This window comes from Phaethon lepturus, unplaced genomic scaffold (assembly GCF_000687285.1).
Source record: "Phaethon lepturus isolate BGI_N335 unplaced genomic scaffold, ASM68728v1 scaffold9070, whole genome shotgun sequence".
In the NCBI taxonomy this organism is placed as follows: domain Eukaryota; kingdom Metazoa; phylum Chordata; class Aves; order Phaethontiformes; family Phaethontidae; genus Phaethon; species Phaethon lepturus.
In genome coordinates this window covers 1-26,942 of record NW_010513994.1, presented here as the reverse complement: position 1 = coordinate 26,942, position 26,942 = coordinate 1, and the positions used below count along the sequence as shown (strand labels likewise).

Here is a 26,942-nt window from a genome sequence, read left to right as displayed (position 1 = left end):
CATGAATGCCCAAATTTTTCACATGCTGTTTGATATTGGGGCCCATTGCAGTTGCTAGCTGCTGAAGAATGCTCAGTGTTTGTTGCACCTGCACATAAACAAAAAGGCTTTGAATAGAACAGTTACAACCATGTCTGCAAAACTCCAAATCATATGGGGAAAAGTAACACTGCTGTACACCTAGGCTTTTACCTTAGAATGCCTGCTCAAATGATGTCTATTCCAGACTTTAAATTCATCACACAGATAAAAATTATTTCTATATTCTGAGTAAATTAAAAGTTCAATTAAAAATACTTTCAAACAAGGGACACCACTTTTGTCATGAGCACAGCAATTATTCAAACTTCTTTTTTTTTTTTTTTTTCCCCCCCCCCCCCCCGCTTGTTTGAGATATACTTACATCCAGAGTAGAGATCGATTTCACCTTTTTGAAGGCTTTTTTTTTAATTTAATGCAAAGCAAAGATAAAAGCAAATACATGATCCTGAGATACACAGTTCACTGTCTTCCAACACTGTTGATTTCTTAGATTGAGTAATAAGCAAGATTCTAGAAATCATAAATAGTATGATTTCTAAATAGCATGTCTTAAGTTCTAAGCTGGAAACAGCTGAAACAGGATTTCAAATAACATACCAAGATTTTATTGGAGTCATTGAGCCGACTCTTCAAAGCAGCTGGAAGTTCTCCTATGTTTGGCTGTATGAACTTAGCATCATTTATTATGCTTGTCACTTCATCTAGACCTTCCTTTCTGATCTTCCAGTTTTTGTCCCCAATCTTAGACACTAGTTCAGCTGTGATCTTATCTCTATAAGAAGAAAAAAAGAAGTCCATTTTCTTAGTTATGTGTCTTTTAGTATTTGAGTGCTCTAACACCACAAGTTTCTGCTTAGAAACTGTTTATAAACACAAAATTTTGAATTGCAGTTGGAAGTATGTCTTCAGGTTGTAAAATCTAAACCTACCCAATATCTGTTCTTGGCAAGAGATCCACAACATCATTGCCAACTTCCTCCTGTTCTTCTTCCTCACCATCATCCCCACCGCCCCCATTGTGCCTGGAAATGCCACGAGTTGGGACTGGTGCCGTCTGCCCTTGCACCTGCAAGAAAGACAAAAATCAGAAACAGCTATTTTACAGTTTTTCACTTGACATTAAAAATAAATACACTTGCATGATACGAATGTGCCATCTTGCGGTGATAGACATCCAAAACATTATGCTATTTAAACAAAAAACATTTTGAGGTTTGCAGTGAAAACAGTGACTACTGACATAGCTGGACATAATGAGTTTGCAGCAGCTTTGGTGAGCTGTCTTAAAAAATACAGTTCACTTAAAAAACCCCACAGGTTAGACCACGGTATTACTACAGATTCCAGCTACTGAGGTTTCCAAGTAGTTTTAATGATACTTCGTAGTAAGAGCTACACTTCATACCTTTTCAAATTCTGCATCTATCTGGGAGAGAAGGGCTGGCTTCTCATCCTCAAAAAACATTCGCAAAGGAGGTCCCACATAAAGATACATGACTCCCAGCAAGGTTATGGCAGAAGTCCTTACAGCCTGCCAGAAAGAGGATAAAAGCACTCAGTCTTCAAATTAAGGATTGATAGGCTTTTAATCCTGAATTATTACATTTACTCACTGGGTTAGTTGCAGCAAGTGCTGTCTTCACATTACTGATGAAAGCTTTGACATTCAGTCTGTGGGGAAAAAAGATATGCCCCATGACTAAAATGCAACACAGGAAGCACCAACAAAATCACAGTATGCTAAAGGAAAAAAAGTGCGCTGAGAACAGATTCATCAATTAACTTACAAGCAGAAGATATTTGTATTTATAAAGTACTACCGCAGGTACAGTGTAGATGGTAGCTCTTTAAATACCTACTGAAAGAGATCAGTTTGGGGAATAGCCTACTATGAAAATCAACACAGTGAACACAAGATAAATTATATCAAAGACTTCTATTATTACAGCTGTAAAGTTTCTTAAACTGCATCACCCACATGATTTCTAGGACTGAAATATTGAGGGATGAGTCTAGAATCATTTTAAGAACCTAATACATGGCTACACAGTAAAGGTGAGACTTTGTTTGAGGGTTTTTTTGTTTGTTTGGCTTTTTTTTTTTTGTTAGTCTGCCTCAGGATCCTCCAGAAAAAGGCACAAGTTTCAAAAAGAAATTTAGAAGAGAAAGAAAGGAAGGTTTAGATTACTGAATCTTATACTGAATACCACTACTGAATTCCACAGAAGAGAAAACAGGCAATCATGGAAGCTTCCTTTGTGCAGCCTCAAACACTGCTGTTCTAGTATCATATCTACACATACATTACCCTGCTGGAAATACATACTTCTGGGGAAATGTACTGAAGAAGAGAGTTTATTTTCCAGACTTAACCAATGTTACTATCCATTTAATAGCTGTGAAACAACTTGGGTAGGCATAGCAACTGCCCAAGTAGTCAAGTAAGTTAATATTTGAAGTCTTCACTGCTTAGAGATTTTGTTCTCAGGAGTAAACTGTATTACATATGCTTGACCACATTCAGTTAAGAGACTGGTGATTAACAATTAAGGAATGCTATCCCTAGTTCTGATGGAGAATCCATTTCTTACCCTCACAGCACCAGATGCATTAATGGCTATTTTGTTGGCTAAAACTTCATCCTGTTATCAGCCTCAAAAATCTCTCCCAAGGACAGCAATAAGCGTGCTGCTGTGTACTCTTCTGCAGGCTGTCCAATTTTTTTTTAAATTATAAAATAGTGATCCACCTGGGTGCAGGCATATCCAAGCAGAATTGGAACAACAGACATGCAATACCACAGCTCCTTGCCCAGTCCACTCCTATAGTATACAGAGTTTAAGAAATACTCTTCAGAGAAGGCTGGGTGATGAATAAAGCATCCAGTAGTGTAATAATATCCTATCCTATTAGTAATGTCGATACTCTCCTTTACACATTTAGAGCTAGAAGAGCACCTGACAGGGCTAGCATCAGAGTTTAAGGAATAAGAGTTCAGATGCACTTGCAGCCACCCTCTTCAGACCAATTTGAGAGAGAAGGACAGATTTTTAGTCCTAGATTACAAACATTTTCATTCAAGTTTCTCTTAGAAATTTATTTAAAAGACGTACCCAGAAAAGCCAAACTCTTTAATTGCATTTGAAAGCCAGTTCAAAGTTTCTGATTGGTTTTTAGGATTCTTTTGAGAGAAAGCCATAGCCACAATCTGGAAAAGAAGAGTTAAGTGTAAATTTTCACTGGCAAACCAGGTGACAAAGCACTGTAATAAAGGAGTGAAGACACCTGCAAAAAACACAGGGCACTGCAAGTAAACAGAAACAGCTGGGGTAACATACATGGAAAAAATTGTTGTGTCCCTGTAGCAGAGTACGATTGCAATTGAAGTGAACCAGAAGTTCTTCAAGTACTTAAAGGCAGAGATACCTTTATTATGGATGTGTACCTACTTTGGCAGTATTTCAGCAAAATACTGATTTACTACTTGTTACTTCCTCTTTTGGAGGAACTTGTATTTAACTTCTGCCTTAGGAGGTATCTTGAGAGCAAACAAATCACTTCCAGGCAACAGAGAAAAATCAAAGATTTAGGATTTACTCCTCAGACTGAAAGAACACCACACACAATATTTCTGATTTTACTGGAAGAATACCTTTGTTGTTCACGCACCTGCTCAGCAGTCCATGGCAACTGACATGCCTCTGCTATTGCTGTCATGGCTTCTTTTGCATTACTCCCACATTTTACATCACCAACCTTGTCAACAAGGCCATCCAGTACAACCTGGGCTGAAGTTTTGGAGAAGTTTCCTTTCTGTGCAATCAACGCAACGATATGCAGCTTCATCTGCATCACCTGGGAACATCCATAACAGCAAGGAAGTTACTCATGTCTTCATGTATATACAATTTTTTTATTCTATACATTTCTAGATAGATATAAAAATATACTTGTTTGTGGCTAAACACAAATGTATACATAGAATATGTATTTGTGTGTATACACACACAAATGTATATACACATTTGAATATTAAGTTTGTGTGAACACAAAATATTTGTGTACACAAGCACATATTTATATACACATGTAAAAGCGTATGTGGTTATACATACAATTTGTATGTACACACAAATATATATTTTTGTATCTGTTATGTATATATACAAAGTCAATAATACTGTGCAGCCATTACCTACTTTTAGAACTTATATACATACTTACATACGTACACATATCCACACACGTATACACATCTGGATATCTTCAAATGTTGTCTCAACCATCAGCAGAAATAAAGTCTTTCAGAGTTATAATTCTCATTGACTACAGATACAACTGTGATCATGGTGCTACGACTATATATGTCAATGACATATATACACCTACAGACTTTTAGTTAGAAACACAGCTTACGTTAAGTAACAAAAATGGACTGTTAGTTATTGAAGGATAATGCATTACCTGAAAATTTGTTTCCTTCCAACCAGGTTTCTTGGCCAGCATTCTTACTAGAGCTTGGCAAGGCATTTCACTTCTCTCCATAAGCTCAACAGCCTAAAGGATAAACATTGTTAGCCAGTGGGTCACAAGTGATACAAATCCCAAAATGCTGTCCTGTAAATACTTTCTTAATACCAAACTAAACTGCAGAAATTCTCAACATAAGAATTTACCTAGAGAGCCTTACTACAAGACCTGCTTTTACAAGGAGTCCATTTTACCAATACCGAGCCAACATTTAAAATAAGAGCATTCACATTGCTACACTTCATATGTTCTTTAACAAGTGTCCTTACAATCACTGTTGGCCATTCTAGCCCTGGAAACGTAACACAACTAAAAAAACCTGCAAGCTGTTTTGTGGTGGTTGTATTTTGTTGTTTGTTTCTTTCTTTTGTTGGGGTTTTTTAATTTGTTTTAAGAGAAAGTATACTGTGTGACTTTCACACTGGAATATGCTGGCTGCACAGCAGAGATTAAGCCTGAATGTAATTTAAATTCCTGTTTTCACTTGTTGTTAGGCTTATCCATTCCACTGGAACTGTAACATCTTTACATTTGAGTAAAGCTGGTTTCTGCAGCAGCATTTCAATGCAGCCCGTCACCATTTCATAATTTAAGTTAGTCACCTTTTCCACTAAAATGTTACAAACTCAGTCGCAACTGTAATGGTGTAGTGGTATGAACTATTTGTACATCTACAGTTGAACCCTTTTTGAATGTGAACTCTCAAAGGTCTTAACACAGATATGATAGGAAGAAAGCCAGACTCAAATCCATACATTTGAATGATACATGATTTTTTTTTTTTGTTTGCTTGTTTGTGACTACCTGAAGCACTTGCCACCAGCTGTGAAGATTGCTTGAAACATCAACTATTTGCCATCTGAAATTTTAGTATTATAATCAATTGTTGCCTAATATGCAATCAGCAGGGACTTACTTGCAACCGGTTTTGCCCAGTCATTGCAAAATTTTTGTTTAAACCTAGTTATCTTTGAGATTAAGCTTTAGAATTATTTCATGTTTAAGAAGCACTCTCTGTATCCTCAACCCACATGCAAATATTTTGACAAAAGCATAACTATCTACATTAAACTAAAAGACTTGCTCCACTGTTGTTATGGAAAAAGAGCCAATCTAAACCATATAAGCCACTTGGATTAAACAATACTTGCAAAAGACAGCTGAAGTGTTGACATATCACTACTACTGGTATATCTTTAAAGAGCTACCAGGCCTGAAAAGCTGAAGAAATTATTGGTTGCTTTCCCTCTCCCTACCTGCCTCTCTTCTTATCAACTAATACAAACTTACCTTCTGAAACTCCTCCATGCAGGCAAGCCTTTCTTTCCAGTTACCACTGTCCAACTGCTGGATACAAGAAGCTGGAAGGACAGCAGCAGCTTTCTCTTCACATACTTCTATCTGCAGACAGATCAGAACAAGATTAACAACCCACTGTATCCCTCCGGAGGGGGGCAACAGCCTTAAGGATAGGTAATATACTTGAATAACCGTTGCACTGTGGTGCATTTACAAGATATGAAGTGTTCTGTTGTAGGTTGAAAGATTTTGTACGGATTATAGTTTGGGGGGGCTTATGAACATAGGAAGCTGCTAAATTGTACTGCAACAGAAGAGTAATCCCTGAAAAGTATGATAAATTGTGCAGACAGGTCAAAAACAGTCCCAAGTAGCAACTATCTACTTCTAGAATCAAGCAGAGATAACCTAAAATTTGCAAGATAATTTTGTATAAAGTCTAAATAAACATTCACAGCAATGAATTGGTGGTTGATAAGGGTGGACAGGAGAAGACTTCTGCATCCATCTGCACTATCTTCTGCATCCATTTTAGCAAAATAAAGAATTAAAGTTATTTAATATATGAAAAATTATTAAAACTTCCCTTGTTTTACTGGTGTCTGTATCGCCTTCAGGAAGGGTATACTCATTTTCCACTGTATAACTAGCGATATAAACTGGATATATAATGGAAAGTATTCATTCTAAGTGATACTCTAAAGATAACTGACAGTCCAAAAAACTTGCAGATACATCTAGCAAAGCTTTAACAGCTTTTTATTACTGTTTGATCTACAGATAGCTTAGTTTACCTGGTTCCCTACCAAGAAGGTGTGTAGATGCTCAATTAACATGCAGATTTCAATAATGTTCTTCAAGTGTAACTTAATATGAACAGTATGGAATAAACTTGCATTAGTTTGTTTAATTACTACTGTATTCTACTTCAGATTTCAATGTAAACTCCAGAATACTATATTCTCAGTATTCTCTGACATCTTCAGCAAATCATGAATCCTAAATTACACAAAAAGTAGTCATATCATTACCTTTTTTCATCTGTTCCTAGGGACAACTTGATATATTAGCATGATTTATTGTTTACTGTCTTATATGGCCCGGTACCAACAACAGCCTGAAGAACTGAATAATATATTGAACATCCATTTTACCAATTATGAATTCCATTTATTTAAATGCATTGCTTTCCCTGGTCCTAACAAGAAAACCACAACTTCAGTGAAAAATTCTGTGGAAAAATTCTGTGGTAGCTGAAGGACTGATTAATCAAGCTACTGATACAGAAAACTTCATATTTCAGAGAATAGCAGAACACTCACTGAGAGCTCCGATTCAAATATTTCTTTTGTCTCAGGACCCTTCTTGCCTTTAGACCCAGCACCTCCCATACCTGCGGCTGCAGCTGGTTTGCCTTTCTTGGGTGGACCAGACTAGAAAGGAAGTGGAAAAGTCAGCCAAGATCAAACAGCTCTCTAGTTCATCAGATACAAAAAGAACTGCTGTTTTTCCACACTTCTAATGTCAAAAAATACCTATCTCTAGTACCATAACAGCTGAAGGCAAAGAAACAGTTTCCTGCTAGAGCTTAATTCATATGTTGCTTTCAGACTACCGGGTCTTATAAAAGATGTACAATAATAGGCACAGACAAGACCACGAAAGAAAGATGAAAAGGGAAAGAATGCATGTATTTGTGAAGGTTCAGGAAATAATGAATTCATGCATATACTCTCCTATGGCTACCGATTAGATATTAAACTTCCAACTGGTGTCTCTTTTCCAGGCTACCAGAATATCAACAGATTTTTAAAAAATGTGATCCATTCTACTATTCACTTCCAGGTTTCCCACCTGGAGAAACAAGTAGCATATTACAAAGACCATCTATAGAGCATCTTAGGTCAATTTTAAAAATCCAAACAATCATTTTAAATGGTAACAAACTAAAAACAACACTGAAGAGAATACTCAACACCCAAGTAGTAACCTTGCTAGTTATAAGAAGAGACATTGACTTCAGCCATATATTACTATATCACCACAGAGAACATTTATGTTACAACATCTAAAGGCTCCTCTGAATGCCTCCAGTGGTCTATCACTATTTCAATATCAAAATAGAGTATTAAGACGTAAGTGACAAGACAGTTTGTATCATTAAAAACTGAGATTTCATGAAGTATATTCTTGGAAAGTCACAAATTTTTTTTGTTGTTGGGCTCACCTACTCCTGGAGAAGGATAGCGATTCCTCAGTGGAAGGAGATGTTCAAGAGGCCACACTGATCTTCAATAAGTAACTATTTCATGCAATCACAGACAACTGTGATTGTCAGTCTCTCAGCAATTTCTTACCTTCACAGCAGGTGCTTTTTTCAGTGGTCCTGCTTTGGTTGCTGCATCTTTTGTTTCTTTATCTCCACCAGTGCCTGAAAGAGCAGGGCTCTTCCCAGTAACAGGCTTGCCTTCTTTTTTCTCAGCAGCTCCTCCTGTCTTTTTACCATAAACCAGTTCTACCTTTTCAGCACACTCTTTAATCTGGCAAGCAGTTAAAAAAACAAAAGCAGGGGGAGGGAAGAAGAAAAAAAAGGAGAGGGTGTAGAAAAAAAGCTATTTAGCTACCACAATTGGATATACAGTGTCCTTTCAACAACAGTGGCTCAAACTTGATTACGCTGGAAAAAAGTGAAGAGTTTAAGTCGTTTACTTCACAAAATTTTGTTATCCTGTATTCTTAACAGTAGTTATATTCACCAGGCAATGGCATCAGCCATCACTGTATGTACTAAGAATATTATTCTAGCAAAAGTGGAGCACAGAAAGTATTGACACCCCCCTAATACTTACAGATGTTCTAAAGACTAATTCTTAGCACCTTAAGTTGTAAAATCATCATTCAGTCAAACCTGTCAGCTTAAGCAATAGCACCAAAACTTTGTTGTTAGAAAGTAAGCCTTTAATACCAAATCCTCTCTAGTAATACAGAATTAGACCATGTGGTTGTGACATAAAACCCTAAACTGTTTCAGACAGAGAAAGTGTTCAAAAACAAACCAACAAAACCCAGCAACCAACCAACCAACAAGCACCAACAAAAAACCCCAAAACACACCAAAAAACCCCAAACCAAACCTCACCTCATAACCCACCTCATAGATAATACAGCATTGAAGCCCAGATACTTTACATGAGAATAAAAAGGTGCAATGTTAACATACTAATGCATTTTAGGTAGAGGAAGCCAAAGAAAAGATGCTTGATAATCTAGCAAGACGAAGAAATTTTCAGGTTCCCTGCAACATCAGTAACTTTTAAATAAAAAAATCAGTTTTCAAAAATCTGTGCTGGAAGCCATTAGCTAAAGCATCCTCTTTAGTCTTCTCTGGCCTAAGATGCATCTTAAATGGATAAATGGAGCATTTTTTTTACAACATTTATGATAAACTCACCCGATCAAGCTTTAGTTTGTCTACATCTGCTAGAAAAGGATTCACAGCTTTCTCTCCAGCCACTTTCAAGGCAGTGCCTAATGCTTCAAACCCAGCATCTCTTACTTCAGGGGCAGAATCATTGATATGCTGCAGAGAAAGACAACTTACATCATGTGACTTGCAGTCCATATCTAAACAGATTCTTAAATCCATCTTCCATAAAAATCCCCTCCCCATTTTTAAAAATGTACATCTACTACAGAAAAACCCTTAACATTCCACGGCAGAAAGAAAAATATTGTTTTTCACTTCTGCTTTCCTATGTACTGACCAAGTCTACTGTTTCTCAGATATAGTCAGTATACCATCTTTGGATCTTTCACACAAGAAGAGAGTGAACATTCGTGCTTTAATAACGGATACTGCCACACCATGAAAGTTCACAAGGAGTTGGAAGTTCTGTAACCCTATTCAGACCTCCATTTTTGAATCCAGGGATACCTCCCATTACAAGGAAAGGGATACTTTGCAATGAGAAAAAAGTATACATCATTATAATATACACTGATAAATGCTCTAGTGTAACTGCAGCACATGAATCAACGATAGTTCTTTTATTCATGGTAAGTAATATGTAGCATTCCAACAAAAGCTTGCTAGAGATGCCTGCAAGAATCAAGTGGCACAGTGCCCAGAAGTTTAATAGCTGCAAATCACTGTCTTAATCTGTTACAACCTTGGTGTGTCTTCTGTTTCAGAGAAGCTAAGAAAAAGGAGACTAGACTGTTCCCATGACTGACAGTCTCATCTTCAGGTTTGACATCAGTCAAAACTGACTCTGATGGCTACATAGCACACAAGAACCCTTTAGTCCTTGCACTACCAGGACTTTCTCTGAGAACAATCCAATGCTTCACAACAAGGCTCGAGTCTGTGCCAAAGAAGTACCAGCTCCTTCTGCTTTACCTTGAGAAGTGCAGCACAGAAAGGTTTTAACAGGCTTTTTGGCAGAGTAGAAGGTGTACAGTGACGGAAGCTTCTTGCAATGAAAAGTGATGTTTGTTGCTTAATGGTTGGGTTTTTGTTGTCCATCACTGCCAACACATCTTCACTTATGTTCTGCAATGTGGTCTACAGTGTTGGATAAAGAAGTCATTAGTTTCAGTAAGAGAAAGGCAAATCAGAATTAGAGACCAATTCTCAGACAATGGGAAAATCGTCACTCTTACTTACTGTAAGAAAGATTGCGTCGATGGCTTCCTGCAGTGCCTGCACTACCTGAGGCTTTTTCTCTTTAAATTTCTCCAAGATTGTTGGAACAACCTATGGAAAAGTGAAAAAGAAACAAATAAACAAACACAAACTACTCAATCTACTCTTCAGTAATATATTTGGAAAGCCTGATTGTCTGCTCCCTGGTATTTTGTAGAGAAGCAAATGCAAACATTACTGCTGCCCCCTCCAGGGGTACACAACAGCAGTAGTTTATTTTATCTGATCTCCAATATTAAATTAATTCCAGTCAATGTATTCAGAAATACAGATTTTTTTTGAGCAATCTCATAGCAAAGCTAAACAAAAAGCAGATATACAAGTTCCCATAAGTACACATGAATATTGTGACTCTACTGGTCTGGAACACAGAGAAACAGAACAGAAATTAAAGAATTCAAGAAGCTATATAACCTGTCCCCTCTTTCCCAACTTCCTGACAGCACTCAGTCAGCATGGCTTATCTAAGAATTTGACCCACAGCTGACAAGACCATGGTTCTAAAAGCAACCTGAATTCTTCCTGGAGCAATATTTTTTTGATCTGTCACCTTGGAAAAGCACACCTGACACTAAACTATGCCATAGTGGAATTTCACAGCAATTTATACCCTATCTAGCTGCTCAGTCACTGCTGAAAAATAAAGAAAAAAAAAAAGGAAGAAAAAAGAAATCATCATTCTCATGTCCCAGTAATACTAGCAGCTCTATTTAAGTATGGTCTGTGTAACAGTAAGAACTTCTCTCAGTCAGTCAGAAACATGCAGAGCTTTTAACTGTGGAAAGCGGGCCATTTTCAAGATTTTCATAAACATAATGCAGTTCATAGTTTGGAAGCAGTCTGATGCCTTACAGAAGTTATGAGCTCTTGCATAATACAAAATAGGTTTTCCTCAGCTAATGCTTTCTACTCAGAAGCTGACTATGAAAGCCCAGTCCCTCGTAACACAGAGTGACCTAGGCTCAGCTGGTATCCTTTGCTGGGCCTCAGCTTGCGAACTCCCTGTTCACAAAGATTTTAGCTCTAAAGAAACCCCTTTAATACAGAATGGCACCATAAGGACCCTCATACATGCTAGCGCAGGTGCTAGACACCCCTAAACACTACAGAGAACAAAGTAATAAAAAGGAGATATTTAAAATTATTAAGTCTTTATTTTAGTAAATGCTGACAGGTAGAATGAATGTTTTTTAACATTGAAGTCAGAAGCTGTATCCTATGTGAGAGAGGAAAGGAAGGAAGAAAAGTCAGTCTAGGGCTCCAAAGACAGTTAGAGGTGAAGTTGGGCCACATGCACTCAATTACAGCGAGTAGTATGGTTCTATGCTTGATTTAATCACTCTTGTTTTAACATAGCCTGCAGACTGTAATATTACAGTCCTATATTTAACTAATAGAGTTTATCATAATCCCACAATTCTAGCAATAGTCTGTTTTATAACACTGTGAATGCCAGCTCTCAGGAGAGCTCTACATCTTCCTCACTAGTAAATAAATCCCAGCACACAAATCAAGTGAACTGGTAAAATGAGTGCTGAGATTATGCAATTCATAGCTGCCATTACAGTACTGAAAAAAGTTACCCTCTCAACACCATTTGCTTGGCAACCAGGGAGCTATGCCCTTATTTCAGAAGCTTAGTTTTTTCAGTACTAACTCGGTAGTTATAAGGGTTAACCTTTAAAACACAACTTAAGTGTAAACAGATATAAGAATGCTTCTTGCACCTACAGACAACTTTCAGAATGAAAGAGACTTTGTTATAGAATCATAGAATTGTTTGGGTTGGAAGGGACCTTCCAACTAAAAGGTTCTTCCACTAGACCAGGTTGCTCAAAGCCCCATCCAGCCTGGCCTTGCTTGACCTTGTTCAAACTGTTAAGAGCTCAGGAGACTTGAATGTTTCTGAAGCAGTGAGATTCAGTAACTTTCCAATTCATCACAAAATACTGCCAGCAGCCAGACACATCAGTTCTCTCATCTCTAAGCTCTACCTCCATCACTCTTACTTATCACAAGAGAAGTTTGACTGAGCAGCTTTAAAGAATACAGCAACAGAGGCTTGAGAAACAAGTGAGATAAAGGGAGTTTTTAATTAGTTGCAGTTATTTCCAGACTGATTAAGCTTCCCCATATTCCCTGATATTATCTGTTAGTAAAAAAAGAGTAGCAAAAGAGAACAGAGAAGAGCATTAAACTACATCACCAGAACATTTCGGTACAAAAAAAATCTCAGTGGCTTTGCCACTTAAAGCAAACCTCACAAAACCCAGACAACAAACACACACAAACCCCACCACCAACCCCCTCCCAACATTCAAAAAAACCACCAAAAGCCCAACCAATCTAAAACATACATCATGGAGCTGCTAAGTCGAATTCAGGTTCAGCATTTTTTTTTCAGCTATTTTTTCCACTGCGGCCTACAAATGCATTTCTGCGGGTGTATCTCCAGAATGAGATAATGTAAATAAAGTTCATTTCATGGTAGAGTAATTCAGAGCTGTATAAGTACAGAAAATTTATTGCAATAGTAAGTTTTATGTTGCTGAATGTGAATAGACAAGGTCCTTCTAACCTTAAGCTGCAAAAGATCTCAGCAGATATTTCACTGCTTGCTCCATTACAGGATAGATAAGCATTCATAATTGTACAAAGAATACCTTTGATGAATACCTTTGATAAATACCAAGGTTTGGGAAAAAAAAAAGATAGTGAGATATTCCCTGGTGTCCAGCATCAATAAAAACAGAAAAGAAGTACACACTCTTACTTACATGCCCTGCATACTGTCCAAATTTTTTTCGGAGGCCAGCAGCTAGTCCAGCAAGGCATTTGGCAGCCAAAGCAACTAACATAACATTTGTATCCTTTCCAACAACCTGAAGAAAAAATAAAACAAAAGATCAAACACCCCAAAAAACAAGGTTAAAGACTGAAAATCCAAGTTTCAGAGACTTGGAAGAATTTCTTAAATCGTGGGCCACAGATCAGGTTATTTCCACCACTTTTCCAGCTAATAATTTTCTACTCATTAATATTACCCAACTGTATATTTCAAAGTGTAATACAAATAAATTACAAAAATATTAAACCATATGTGCACCCAGAGTTTTATTTATTACTTTTTTGAGAACTTTCACCAAGTCTGCATAGTCTCCTGATTCCAGTTTGGGATTTTTCACCAGCAGTTCAACAGCTTCTAGAGCTTCTTTCCTTTCTTGCCACTTTTTTGCTTCCTGCAGAGCAAGTAATTACATTAATTTATATATGCAAACAGTTCTAGAGAAGCATACTTGCCACAAACCATAGATTTTTAAAATTTAATTCTGACTTGAGAAAGCCAAAGTCTTCCCTGAAGTTCAACATCAATAATGGCAATTAAATACAAAATACAGGCCTTTCCCAGGACATCTCTCAGCTCCTTAAAATTACAGCTTTCTTGCTGGTAAATCAAATTTTGAGACTTATTTATGATAGCCTATATTTTACTTACATTAGTCTGTTATTATCCATGTAGCAGTAAAGCATACATTGCATAATGCCAGTAAGTCTTAAGACTCATTAGCTCCACATGTTATAGAATTAATTGGTAGTATTTAAGTTTATGCTTACTATTTTCTCATAGAAGTCTTTGGGAAGCTTGGAAAGAATTTCTACAGCTTCAAGCAATTCATATGCATCTACTTGTGGTACTGCCTCTTCCTCATCATCACCTCCTGCAACCAGAAGAGAGAAAAAATACAAGCAGAGCAACAAATGAAATTTCAACTACAGCACCATCTAAGGCTCACCGTTGAGATAAAGTACTATCAGCAGCTGTGGTTTTTCTATTCCAAAGAACAGATACACTTTCATACAAAGCTTTTGCCCCAGCCACATTTTCTTGTTATGTGCTGCACCCCACATATTCTGCACCAGTTTGAGTAAAACCACCTTTACAATTTAATGCATTCCTTCACAAATAATATACCAGTGATACACGTTCCAATGGAGTTCAGAGATTAAATAATTTACCTCCATCTGCATCTCCTCCAACCGCCTGTTGTTGCTCAAATTTTGCTTTCAGCTCCTGTTGGGAGCGCAGGAACCTGGTCTGTTTAGGAGCAGCTGATGACACTTTGACCCACTCTTCTTCCAGTTCTTTTAGCTGGAAAGTGAAAAGAATCATCGTACCAGAGACATTTTGTACATACACCAAAACATGCAATGCTTCATGGAAAGCAATGGGGTTTTCCCATTTCAAAGCCAAGATACCACTACCTTTCAAGTTCTTTTTTCTGCCACCAAAGTAGTGACTACCCCTTCACATTCACTGTTCAGAAGCTTTTGACCAAGTATACCGACAGAACAGAACATCATCAACAAAAATATCAGTGCAAAGCATTTACATAAGAACAAACTGTAGAACAGGCAGAATGGTGTGTCCCCTTTGTAGAAGCTTTAAAATAAAAATGTCTGAGCATGAAGAAAGATCTTTTTGTTACAGCCATGCTATTATTACACACTAAGACAAAACAAACATGTTGAGCTACATTCCATGAGACTGTTTTGGGGTGTTTTTCTAAAACCATGTCTTTTTCCAGCAGGTTATTGCTTTCTATATCAACACAGTTAACCCAAGTGGGTAGAAGAAAAGGATACATAGTTTATGAAGTTTTAAAATAACAGAATGTTCTATCTCCAATAGCATAGTTATCTATCATAATGTAACACCACTTCCTGAAGTGGAACAGTCACATCCTGAGCACCACCAGAACAAGTCTGAAGGGCTGCGTGAGGAAAAAACTTCATGAAAAAAGAAAATTGAGAAAGGAGAATGGTCAACTTGAAAACTTTCAGTGCAGGGGTCTTATTATTTTAGTAACCATTTGCTCTTAGGTTAGGCTCCAAGAAGTACCAATTCTACATCTCAAATCTCATCCTCAATGATGCGTCCCCCCACAATTTCACATATATTCAGAGTAACAAAACATTGTCACAATTTCTTTAGAAATAACAGAGGGACCAACCTTCTAGGTAAAGATACAGGAAGTTAAAAAATAACGTTACTATTACTGAAAAATTCCAGCTTTGACTTTAAGAATGCCCAACACCACAGGATCAGGGAGGGTGAGCATCAAAGTGTTTTCTCAAATGTCTGGATACAGAACTACTTTCTGCCTACCTGAACAGAATTTATGTTCTGCAATGGAGGTCTCAGAGCATCCCTTATCCAACGATAGATCTCTACAGCAAGGAGTTTGGCTTCATCTCGAACAGCCTTTTCCCGAGACTCAAAAAGTTTTGGCAATACTTTAATGATTGGCTTCAGTGAGATTATTTTTGAACCAAATTCACTGAAAGTTAAAAATATAGAATAGCATCAGTGCCCAGGTAGGAGCCAGAGTGTGATCCACAAATAATATTTGATTTTTTTTTTTTTAAACAATCTATGAAATGCTTCCAGTGTACTTTCAGGATCGTGTCATTTACTCAAACCATTATTATAGCTATTATTTTGTGAAGCTACTAAGTTAATGCAAAATTTTAAAAAAAATATTTGCCCTATCATAATTACCCTCCACGCCCAGCTTGGAATTACAAAATCAGGACTCTGAAATTACTTCAAAGCACTTAATCCAATCTTCTGCTTAAATCTGTTCCCTTGCCCAGAGGTGGGGGAAGAAAAAAGAAAAAGAAGAAAGAAGTGACCATAGACCAAAATTTGTATGACCTACTTTTTTTTTTTTTTTTTTTTAAATCAAACTAGAATCTCCTTTGTCTATCCTTGGAGGCAAACTGCAGTAAAAGCATTAGTCACTTTTCCACTTGTTGGACCAGATAATTATAGTGAGCCTGGGTCATCTTCACAGAAAATACACGTGTTGAAATATGTGCTGCTGAAAGGACACATAAAACAAGTTTCCCCAGCCCATCATCCTTCCCTGTCAGCAGATTCTACATCTTGTTGAACTTAATACACTAAAACTCCTTTTTCAATCACTGCTCAATAAGAACATGAGAACTTTCTTTTCACACTCATAGTAAGGTTAACTGCTACAGTTCTTAAAGCATCATATCTAAATCATCTCAGAAGCCATAATTTTTTTTTTTTATTCAGAAGCATTTCTTTTCCTTGAGAATTCTGAATTAACTTTTCCCATCACACTTTTTCTTCTACTTCCCTCCAATCAAGCACCACATCTAAAAGCTAGGAAAAATAGCTGCTCAGGAACTAAAACTTAAGTGTCTCACTTTCTAAAAATTCCAGTGCTAAACATTTTATTGCCAAGCCCACTTTGAGAAATATTAAGTATTAAAACATACAAAAGAGGCTCCAGTCTTAGAAACAATACAACTTAAGTGCAGAATATAAGCAAATGAGTTGCCCAAGATTTTTTTTTTTCTACCATGACTCAAAAAAGACCCTATGCAAATTCTCTTATTCTTCTCTAATTCATATAATATTACCTAATTCATATAACACCACAAGAAAGAACAGAAACCTTAACACAAGATTAAAACCACCAGAACCTAAACTAATTATGCACTCAGGCTACCCACCTAGGCACAAGAGACAAATTTTGTTATCAATACAGAAACCCTGACAAAGCTCAAGACAAATTTAAATAGCAACACAGCTCAGAAGCAGAAGATAAAGGTTAAATCAATAGGGCTCCATGAAAGAATTTGATCTTGCCATCTCAAAGATAAAGAAATACTGCATATAAAAAAAAAGTCAGATGCGGCACATTTTATAGACATCATTAGTTGAAAAATATTGAGGAAGGTTATGCAGGTTTCTAATTACACTGTACTGTTAAAAGGACATTTGATTAGATAAGGCCATTTAAAATAGCTAAAATATATTCTTAGATGTGGGACAGTAATTTCACTTTGTAGAAGCACAGGCAATGTGCTAAGCCCAATGCTTTACTTTGACTTCTATTACAGAAGCCTTAAACAGTTTAACAAGGACCATCTACACATATGCTTCAGCAAGTTCTCCAAAAAACACCTAGCATTAAGACACCCTCCATCTATATTACACAGTTGTCCCATGAACTACTTCTCAGAAAAAAGTATTCCAACCATTAATACCAAAATTATGTTTCCTTTCAGAAAAAAAAATAACCAAAAACATCTAATGGACAGTGTAAGAGTTCGATAAAACCCTAGTATTTATTTTTCACTGAATTCAAAAGGCAGCAAACATACTTGAAGTAGAACAAATGTTCCAAACCTAATCTTGAAACCAACTACTCCATCTTAACTAAACTGCATTTGATTTTTAGGGAGCATTGTCAACTTTTCTTTTTATAAAGAAATTGTTTGGACAATGGAAACTTACTGTGCAATGAGGTTTTTTTTTTTTCCTCTTTCTTGCAAAAATACACACAGTGTACCTAATTAAAGATGCTCACAACAGTGAAACAAAATAGTGTTTTTTTTTTTAAAAAAAGTCTTTAAAAAACCCCTACATTTTAGTTTTCCCATCAGTGAGTTTATTTCAGCTATTCAGAGGAGAAGCTCCCCAGTCTGGAACAAGACACACTAATCCTGCCCTTCTTTCGGAGATCCATTGTGAAAACGGAAGTTTGGTAAACAGTTGCCATGAATGAAAGTGATCCAGATGAGGCTTGTACAACAAAGACATCCCTCAGATCTAACAAACCCCATGATGCTCTCAACTGTTGTTGTCAAAAAAATATCAGTTCAGTAATGATGTGTCTTATTCAACAATAACAAGGGCCTACTAAGCCTTAAGCAACGAATTAAGACTCTACAAACTGCTGGGGTCAGGGGTGGCAGGGAAGACAACAAAACACACACAAAAAAACACAAGCTAAAAACTAAAAGCTTACCTTAGTGCTTTCCTCAGTGTCTCTATACATGCTACTATGATTTTTGGGTTTTTGTTGTCCAGACCCTTTAGTAATTCTTCTTGTACTGCTTCCCCCTTCTCAATTTCTATATACATTAGACATATATCCAGACCCAGCTCTTTCGCTCTGGCTTTTGGCTGATTGAACACTTTATTTACAACTCCAGATGCTACTTCTCCTGTTGTCCTGAAAGACAAGAGAGCGTTACTTTTGGAATATTTAAGTAAATTAAGCGTTCTGCACGATTATCCACAGACAAGCACAAGCACACACAACGGGCAAAGCATGGATTAAAACTCAGCAAGTCCTGATATAACAGGGACTAAGTTCTAACTTAACTTTGAAGGTCATTACCCGTTGTAAAAGGTTAATTAAACTAGAGGTTAAATTCAAAGAACTGCAGGTTGAGTGCTAGTTAATTTGTTCCAAATACTGGACGACGGCAGCCAGTGAATAGTAGACATTTTCTCAAAAGCACATTCGCTAATATATATTAGTTAAGGTCCACAAATAAATGTCATTTCCTGGAATTCCATACATTACAGTTAAGTAACATACAGCATTGGTGCTTAATACCAGCACAAGATTTCACATTATTTCAGAGCTTCCAATCAGCTAAATGATTTACACCACTTTTAAATCAAAGGGGTTTGGAAGGTTGTTAGGTTTTTAAACAAAGCCTTGAGTTGTTTTTTTTTGGTGGGTTTTTTTTCGTGTGTTTTTTTTTTTTTTTAAGACAGACTTTTTTCCATTTCATCAGGTCACAAAGTCAGTGGACCATTAGGTGTTAGGACCATGATCTGGCCCATTAGGTGTTTTTATTTCACCTTCAGGAGTACAGGCTACTTCACAGGCTAGACAACAGTGAAATACTAACAAACATCCTGTGAAGAAATTGGCAACTATGAAGACTCATATTGGTTACATTGGGTGCAACACCACATAAATGCAACTACATTTTATTTCATTAATTAATTGCACTAATATCTCCCTGGATAAAAAGGCTCCCTGCATGTACAAACTGTTTCAGTCAAACAAGAACAGGATACCAGCTCACAGCACCTATACCAAATTACTGATTCACTTGCTCTACCGTTTCAGAAACCTCTACTACTGACTTTAATAGTTTCTTTGAATATTGTAAGCAATTTCTGACAAGTTAACATGCACATGGAGGCCATCTACAAGAAAAGCCTACCATTTGGTAAATTCTCTAGATCAGAAGGCAAGTTCTGCTCTCAACAGTAATGAACAGAATTGTTAGTGGTCACTGTACAATTTACCTGCAGCCTTTCTCAGGGAGGCACATTAAACTGCCATAGCAGCCTACTAATAATAAGAAAAGGATACTTACTTCCCAGCTACATGAGCATTTTCAACATAAGCGAGTGCTGCTTCCAGTCCTTTCAACTGAGCCACCGCATTGGAATCTGTCACAAATTTTTTTATCAATCCAAGATACTTGGACCATTCGGGACTCTTTTCATCATCTATCTTCTGGAAGAGCTTAAGGGCTTCTTCATAACCATTTAATCTGGCTTTCCACAGCTGGAAGGAGAAATAAGATGTTTAAGTGTTATGCTAGTATAATCTTACCTCACCAATTTCTCAAAATTCTTCAATCATAGTTGAAAGTGTGCTCAGTAAGCTGGCATCTTCAGGATTTCTCTTCAATGACTATATGAATAATGTGCACTAGAACAAAATACTCGTTCTTCTCCTGCCAAGAATGATCTGGCTAGAGAGATGCCAGTCTTCCCTACTGCTCTTCGTAAGCTCTAACAATCACTGATGAGTAGGTGGGAGCCCAACAATAGTTTCAGCTACAGATGAGTAATTTCTCCAAATGAAGCAGTGCACTGATCTTTCAGTGCACAAGCTTATGCCATACAGATTATCATGCTACAAAATTCTACTTAATAAATGTTATTCAGCCTCTAGGTTAGAGAAAGCTGATGTAGTTTCAGATCTGTTATATGCATGCTAAGTAGCTGTTGAGATTACCTAGCTATGGTGTACTTAGAGGAGTATCAAAGAATCATCTCAGCAGAGATATATAGCAAGCCAAACCCAAACCCAAGATTTCCTACCTTGTGTTCACATTTCTGGTCAATGGGCAGTTTCATCCACTCACTGTCGTCCCCCATTGTAATTCAGCTTCTCTCTATAATTACAGTAATTCCTGTGGAGATAGAGACAAGTTAGAACACAGAAAAATACATGTCAGGTGCTACTGGCAACATACTTCTACTTAAAAAAAAAAAAAAACAAAACGAAAGACAGTTCTGTAGCAATTCTATTGCTAATGTGCAACCCATTCTCCCAAGCTTGTAATTATACCTAGATATGCACTACTAAGACTAGACCACTATATTCCCATAGCCCTGGAAGGCTAACAGAAGCCTTTTAAGGTTAGGGAGCAGTGTAGTTTGTAGTATTTCAGACACTAGAAGTCTCAGTCTGTGAAAGTTTTAGTAAGCCAAGAAGGCATGCAGAATATAACCTCATCTAAGCTTGAGGAAGAATGCACTATGATTAAGGCACTAAAACAAAATGAGTACCCATCAACACTAGAAAATTGACTTTTACTGACATGTGCTTTCAGCAACAGGTGCTGTGAATCAGTGTCAAAAAATAATCGGGTGCAAGTGTAAGAACAGCCATCTTAACAACTTTATAAACAGCACAATTGAAATGAACAGTACTGCCAGAGGAACAAAACCCATTTTTGCAAGCTGGTCACTTTATGCTCTAATTCTAAGGTAGCTAGCGTCAGCAACTGTCAACAAGGGATCAATTTCTTACCACATGTAGGGCTCAAGTCCTTATTCATTCAAGACCATAAGGTGTTTTCCTCCTTCTCCCCACCTTTTCTTCTTACTAAAACAGGAATACTGACTATTAGGGTATGAGAGATGAGACCTCACGCTCAATGCCCATCTCAGACATGTTGTACAACTAACCTGACTGCTCAGTGACTAATGAGAGAATATGCCTGATGCAGGGAGACCAGCAAAATTAAAATCTAGCAGCAAAAGAAGTAAGAGGGCTCCCAATATTATTTATACAAACAAACTGAAACCAGAGTAACACATTCCAGCATACCTGTTCAAATACATAGACAAAGATGACCAAAACTCTAAAAACTGGCCAGCATATAAAACAATTTATCACTATAGGCATATAAACACACGATACTAGCAGAATATTCCTAATGTAAATTCAGCCTATGCCAGCAAAGCTGCATACCTTAACCTACAAAGTATTTCACCTAAGACACAGAGATTCTCTGCAGAAAATTAACCCCTAGAATTAGAAGTGTAATTTCACTGGTGTAAGTTAACATAAGGAGTTCTCCAAAGCCTTCTGTCAGCCACACAACACTAACATACAGCTAACTTGACAGCAAAATTAGGCTAGCAACAGTCTACAATAAAACCAATCTTTTTTTCCTTCCTTCCTGGATTAGTTAGACAACCCCCAATACTTAAAAAACCAACAAAACAAAAACCAAACCACCACCAGCTACCAACCCTCCCCGCCCCAAACTACACTAAACCTTAAACATCGGAAAATTCCTATGGATGTTAATACTGGTCTCTCTGCAATTGCATAAACCTACTGATTTGCCCAATGGCAATATAATGAAAGTCAACATAAGGACAGAAGTTGATCACACATATAAACAAATGTATTCATGCATTATTACGTTCTGTCCTTCTCATTTCACTAACAGTGATGTGGACACTTTTTCTTGACATCAGCACAGTCATACTGAGAAGTTTGCTTCTTCAGCCAAAAAAAGAAAAAAATCGTTAAGAGGGCCAACGATGAGGATTTAATTAACACCTAGAACTACAAACATTTGAGAATGAAGGGATCACTCTGCTCATTATGTAAGAAATTAAGTACACAGAAGTGAGGCTACCTAAAGCCCATTCTACTGAACCATTAATTCTGGTACACTTTAAGTATACAGCTTACTGAAAAAAACAAAGCAGCTCTCAGTTAAACACTGGTCACAGATTCCTCCATGTCAGAAACTGACAAGAAAAAGGTACTCTGATTTAAAAGTTACAATGAAAAGAAAACTCAAGCTTTGAAATGCCATACCAAAACCAATCAATCACAAGAGGTCAACAAGGCAAGTGAGTTTTGCATCTTTTTGCATTGAAATCCCACCAGCTTTTTTCAGTGGAGCCCCCTTTCATCTGTTTAAACTCTTCTGAATTTTTACTGCTTTATTTTTCTCTGCCCAAACCTCTCATTTGTTCTCTTATCCCTCCCCACAGCCTACTGAAAGAGAGTGTTCAAAACTAAATAGAAATCAACAGCCTCCTGATTAAAATTCAATGTATTTTACCTATTTAAAAAAACAAAATCAAACACACCCCCAAACAAAAAAAAAAGCTCCATCCCACACACAAAAGCAAGACACTCATGGCAAACATGGAGGTGGGAGTAAAACTATATCTAGCTCTATGACTGTGATGACTTCTCTCCAAAAGCAAAACCAAGACTGCGCTCACATTAAAAACTTTTCAAACGGTTCACCTAGTGAAGGATGCAGGAATACCCTAAGGTGAACACAGTTACAGCAGCAGACTTCCTCCTGTCACTCACGTTAGTTCTGCAGCCAAGCATCATCAGGAAAGACACAGCTTTGCCAGTATAAGCTGTGTTTGCATTAGGAGTACCTTCATCTTAACGTACTAATATAGAAATAATGGGGTGCTTCCCCAGCGTGGATGCAGATGACAAATAGTTACAGCGTTCTTTTCCCCAAACTCACACACGCCTTTGTGCCACGAATAAGCACAGTGAACTTAATAGGAAATGAGGTAGTTCCGAATCTTGCTCAGGATCTTAGAGGTAATTCAAGCCACTAACTGTCTATATCATTTTGTTGAGGAAAACATAAGGAATCAATACAAGGACAATAGTTGTTCACAAAAGAAAACGGCAAAAGAAAAAAACACACCTGCCAGCAGCAGAAACACCAGAATAGAGTTTTGGCACCTGTACAAACCCCCATCTACACCCTGGTCATTTAGAAAATTGTCAGCAGCATGAATATCCTACTTCAACAGTAAAAAGAAACATTTGTTCCGCTACAGAAATCTGTTCTGCCAAGGCAAATCTTATGTGTAGGACAGTGACTACCTTATTACAATCCTAAAGTTAGTTCAAACCCTAAAGTCAGGAGTAACTCTATTGAAAAGGCTTGTCCGTTGCAAGGCTGATACCGATTTACTAGTGTTTTTACCCTTACACATATCCAACAGTTCATTGCTACAAAGTATGACCTCTTGCTTGTACACCCTAGTGTACATTATAAAATGTAGAAGAAAAAGATCTAGGGTTTCCTTGCCAAGACCACAATATACTCCTGGGGCAGAAAACACACAGTGATGGAACAGACACAGGGAGGGGACACAGATGACCATGAAACTGTATGTATTTTCTCACTCATTTTTTCAGTTTGGTCCAGTCACTTCCCCTACTATTTTTAGTTGTAACATCTACAACAGTTATTTCAATTATAAAATGGGTTAAGTCGCCTTCTGTGCTGAATCTGGCATCTAAAAATAGCAATAAAATTATACTCCCCCCCAATAACTTACAAATCCCTTTAGAACAGACAGTTTATCAGAAAGTATTCCACAGTCACAGAGGGAGAGCTCCTTCTTAAACACCCTGTCTTTCTAGCTTCATCACTGCTCACGCCTGTCCTAATGCCAAGATCTTCTACTGTCTACATCTTGCATTTACCAGAATAAAAAGACTGTTGTTTCTCCCTTCAATTAAGTCACTGGGTTCTGCATGTTCATAGAATGTCCAACATTTGACAAAAAGACATGTAAACCTCCAGCCATTACTTCTCAACATCCAAATAGCAAGTAGCCTTATTATACAATAATGCAGCTAAATTATATTATTACTAGTGAATTTGCAGCAATGAAGTGTTTGACCTACATAGCTTTCTTGTTACCACAACTCAGAACAAACGGATTTCTTTCAGTAATAGTATTCATTTTGGTAGCATCCAGAAAACAAGACCTCCGAAGCGACTGAACCACCAAAATAAGTTTTGTGAGAGAGGTTTGTTATTAACGTGGTCAACACAACAGTTCCAAAAGCAAGTCAGCTGAGCAATCTGCAATGGAGATGAGTAACAAATCCTCCCTGACAGTTCTTGGCAGGACAAATTCTTGTGTTATGGAGCAGTGAGAAAATGAAGGCCATCAAGGAAAGAATAGGATGTCTTTCAAAGAGAGCCCATGCAAAACCAGCAAGAACAGAAAATACTTACAAGGCAGCGCAAATGCAAGAATTTAAAATGTAAAAATAAGAATTCTCTACTGAATATAAATAAGTTTAGGAAACAAATTTATCAACACATTAAGAGATTATGCAAAAGTGTCGACACATGAAAGTTCAGATTAACCACACACTGCTCCGAACAGCTCCTATTCAGCTTCTAAATAAACACTTTCTCTGCTAATTTTTGAGGGATGAAGAACATCAACCTTACAGCTACATAGTACAGGGTACTGCTAAAGAAAATTCTTTAATCATAAACATCACAATGTGTTTTATTTTGAAGCATACTTTTATCACCTATCACTGTATTTTATTGTGAAGTTTCAGCTTCCAGACCATGTTCTGCAGAAAATGTGCAATGGCAAACTCAGAAGCCATTTTATGCTAAACAAAACCAGATGTTTATTGATACCAATTGTCCACTTCTCCCTACTCACTTCTACCTACTAAACACCACTGTTGCACAAGAATGGCATCAAGCATTTTGGTACTTTTAAAGCTTCTCAAAAACTTTACTCAAAAGAGTAAGTTCTGAGAAAGCAAAACAGGCCTTTTTAAAGGAAAAAAGTTTTAAATATTCCTATGAAGTAGGGCACACACTTGGAGAGCGTATTGCTGTATGTCACATTTCAGATGAAACTATACTTCTCAGTAGACAGTTCTCTGTCAGTACCAGCCCACAGTTTTCCTAGCAGAAAGATTTTTTTTTTATTTGTTTAATGGCAGTTTTGGGTCATATTTGGTGTTTGGCTCTGAAAAGACAAAGTTTCACTTTCTTCGAAGTTTAGCCCAGCACATTTTCAGTATTTGCCAGCTAAGCCTTCTCCTAAGATACAACATAAAGTAGCTCAGAAAAAAGGTTGAAAAATTAAAGTAATCATAACATAGTTAAATTTTTATTTTAAACAACACCTGGACACACTAAGTATTTTGAAGAACAAAAATCTAAGAACTATAGCCTAATTAGTCAGTGAAATAATGCAAAAATGTATATGATAATAATTTAAATTCCACATAATCAAAAGGAAAATTGAAGTCCAGCTAGCAATCCTGAACTACAGATACCTGCAAAAGCAGCAAAGAGTCAAAAACTTTAAGTCAGACTGTAAATGTGCTTTCCAGCTTCAGTCCACATACCTTTTGACGACAGACAAAAGAACAAGTGGTTAAAAAAACCACAGATTACTTGCTGCTTAGGCAATAAAAATTTCCTAGGATTTTAAAGTTGGCATTTTCAATTGAAAGATTAATTAGAAGTTGCAAGATACACAGACTCTTGATGAAAGGAGAGCAGGACCTCATAACAATAAAGAATAAATAGGAGAAATGCATGCTAAAAAAAAAGAATTGTTTTGCAGGTTGTGTATTAGATGGCAGCTGAGAGAAGCTACTGCTTCAGCAGCAATGAAATGGCATTCAAGAATAAACAGCATTAAATTCTCTCTTGCCCGCTCTAACTTGTATGTCCTAACTCAGCTCAGTGACATCTTAATAGCACAAATGGAAAGTTATTGGCGAGACAGATACTTAATTTCTCTGGAAGAATATGTTTTAATACATGGTCTCTGAAAGTAACTGAGGCCATTCTTTTACATGCACCTAAAAGTGAGAGACAACACAAAATAAACTGACCTTCTGGCACAGGTAAAAGCAAAAGCGGTAAGCCCTGGAGTGAAGGCAGTCTTACAGAACAGAGAGGAGCAAGAGGAAAAAGGGCAACCCACATGCACCGGTAAGTCTAAGGGCAGCCGGCTGCAGTGAAAGATGTCAGTGGGACTGTGCTTCTTAGCTGCAAATCCCCCCATCCCTCAAGGTGTTTACAAAGCTCAGGCACGGAAAGGCTCATGTGATGTTCTTTAAAAGGACGGCCTGAACTGCCGGTGAAGGAAAGCTACCGGGGAGACATCACACCCCAGGATCGACCACTAGCTCCCTCCTCCTCAAAGGGAAGCACTCTCCAACACGGCAGCACGGCCCTCCCCAGCACCTTCCAGAAGCGCACCCCTTCACTTCCGCACCCACCGCCCCCGGCTCCCCGCCCGCAGCCCCAGATGTCCTCGTCCTCCTCCTCCCCACCGCCGCGGGCCCCACCTCCCCTGCACGCCGCAGCCTGGAGAGGTTTCCCGTTCCGCGGTGGCACCGGGAGCGGGTGTTTGGCACAGGCCGCGGCCGGG

General features: G+C 37.6%; 1 protein-coding gene across 1 annotated transcript in view; it reads right to left on the bottom strand.

Moving 5' to 3' along the window:
* Positions 1-20,631, bottom strand: part of CKAP5 (cytoskeleton associated protein 5) — a 41,600-nt gene extending 20,969 nt beyond the window's left edge. The window contains exons 1-22 of the mRNA XM_010291607.1: positions 20,535-20,631; positions 19,799-19,992; positions 18,424-18,630; positions 15,744-15,915; positions 14,594-14,726; positions 14,192-14,295; positions 13,702-13,815; positions 13,354-13,458; positions 10,538-10,627; positions 10,271-10,435; positions 9,323-9,451; positions 8,229-8,411; positions 7,194-7,304; positions 5,863-5,973; positions 4,507-4,599; positions 3,712-3,897; positions 3,156-3,250; positions 1,656-1,713; positions 1,448-1,573; positions 972-1,108; positions 640-814; positions 4-88 (exon numbers count right to left, since the gene is read on the bottom strand). Coding sequence (XP_010289909.1) covers positions 4-88; positions 640-814; positions 972-1,108; positions 1,448-1,573; positions 1,656-1,713; positions 3,156-3,250; positions 3,712-3,897; positions 4,507-4,599; positions 5,863-5,973; positions 7,194-7,304; positions 8,229-8,411; positions 9,323-9,451; positions 10,271-10,435; positions 10,538-10,627; positions 13,354-13,458; positions 13,702-13,815; positions 14,192-14,295; positions 14,594-14,726; positions 15,744-15,915; positions 18,424-18,630; positions 19,799-19,992; positions 20,535-20,591 — 2,830 coding nt within the window. The 5' untranslated portion in view covers positions 20,592-20,631. The remainder of the gene's footprint in view (positions 1-3; positions 89-639; positions 815-971; positions 1,109-1,447; positions 1,574-1,655; positions 1,714-3,155; positions 3,251-3,711; positions 3,898-4,506; positions 4,600-5,862; positions 5,974-7,193; positions 7,305-8,228; positions 8,412-9,322; positions 9,452-10,270; positions 10,436-10,537; positions 10,628-13,353; positions 13,459-13,701; positions 13,816-14,191; positions 14,296-14,593; positions 14,727-15,743; positions 15,916-18,423; positions 18,631-19,798; positions 19,993-20,534) is intronic.
* Positions 20,632-26,942: the final 6,311 nt, after the last annotated feature.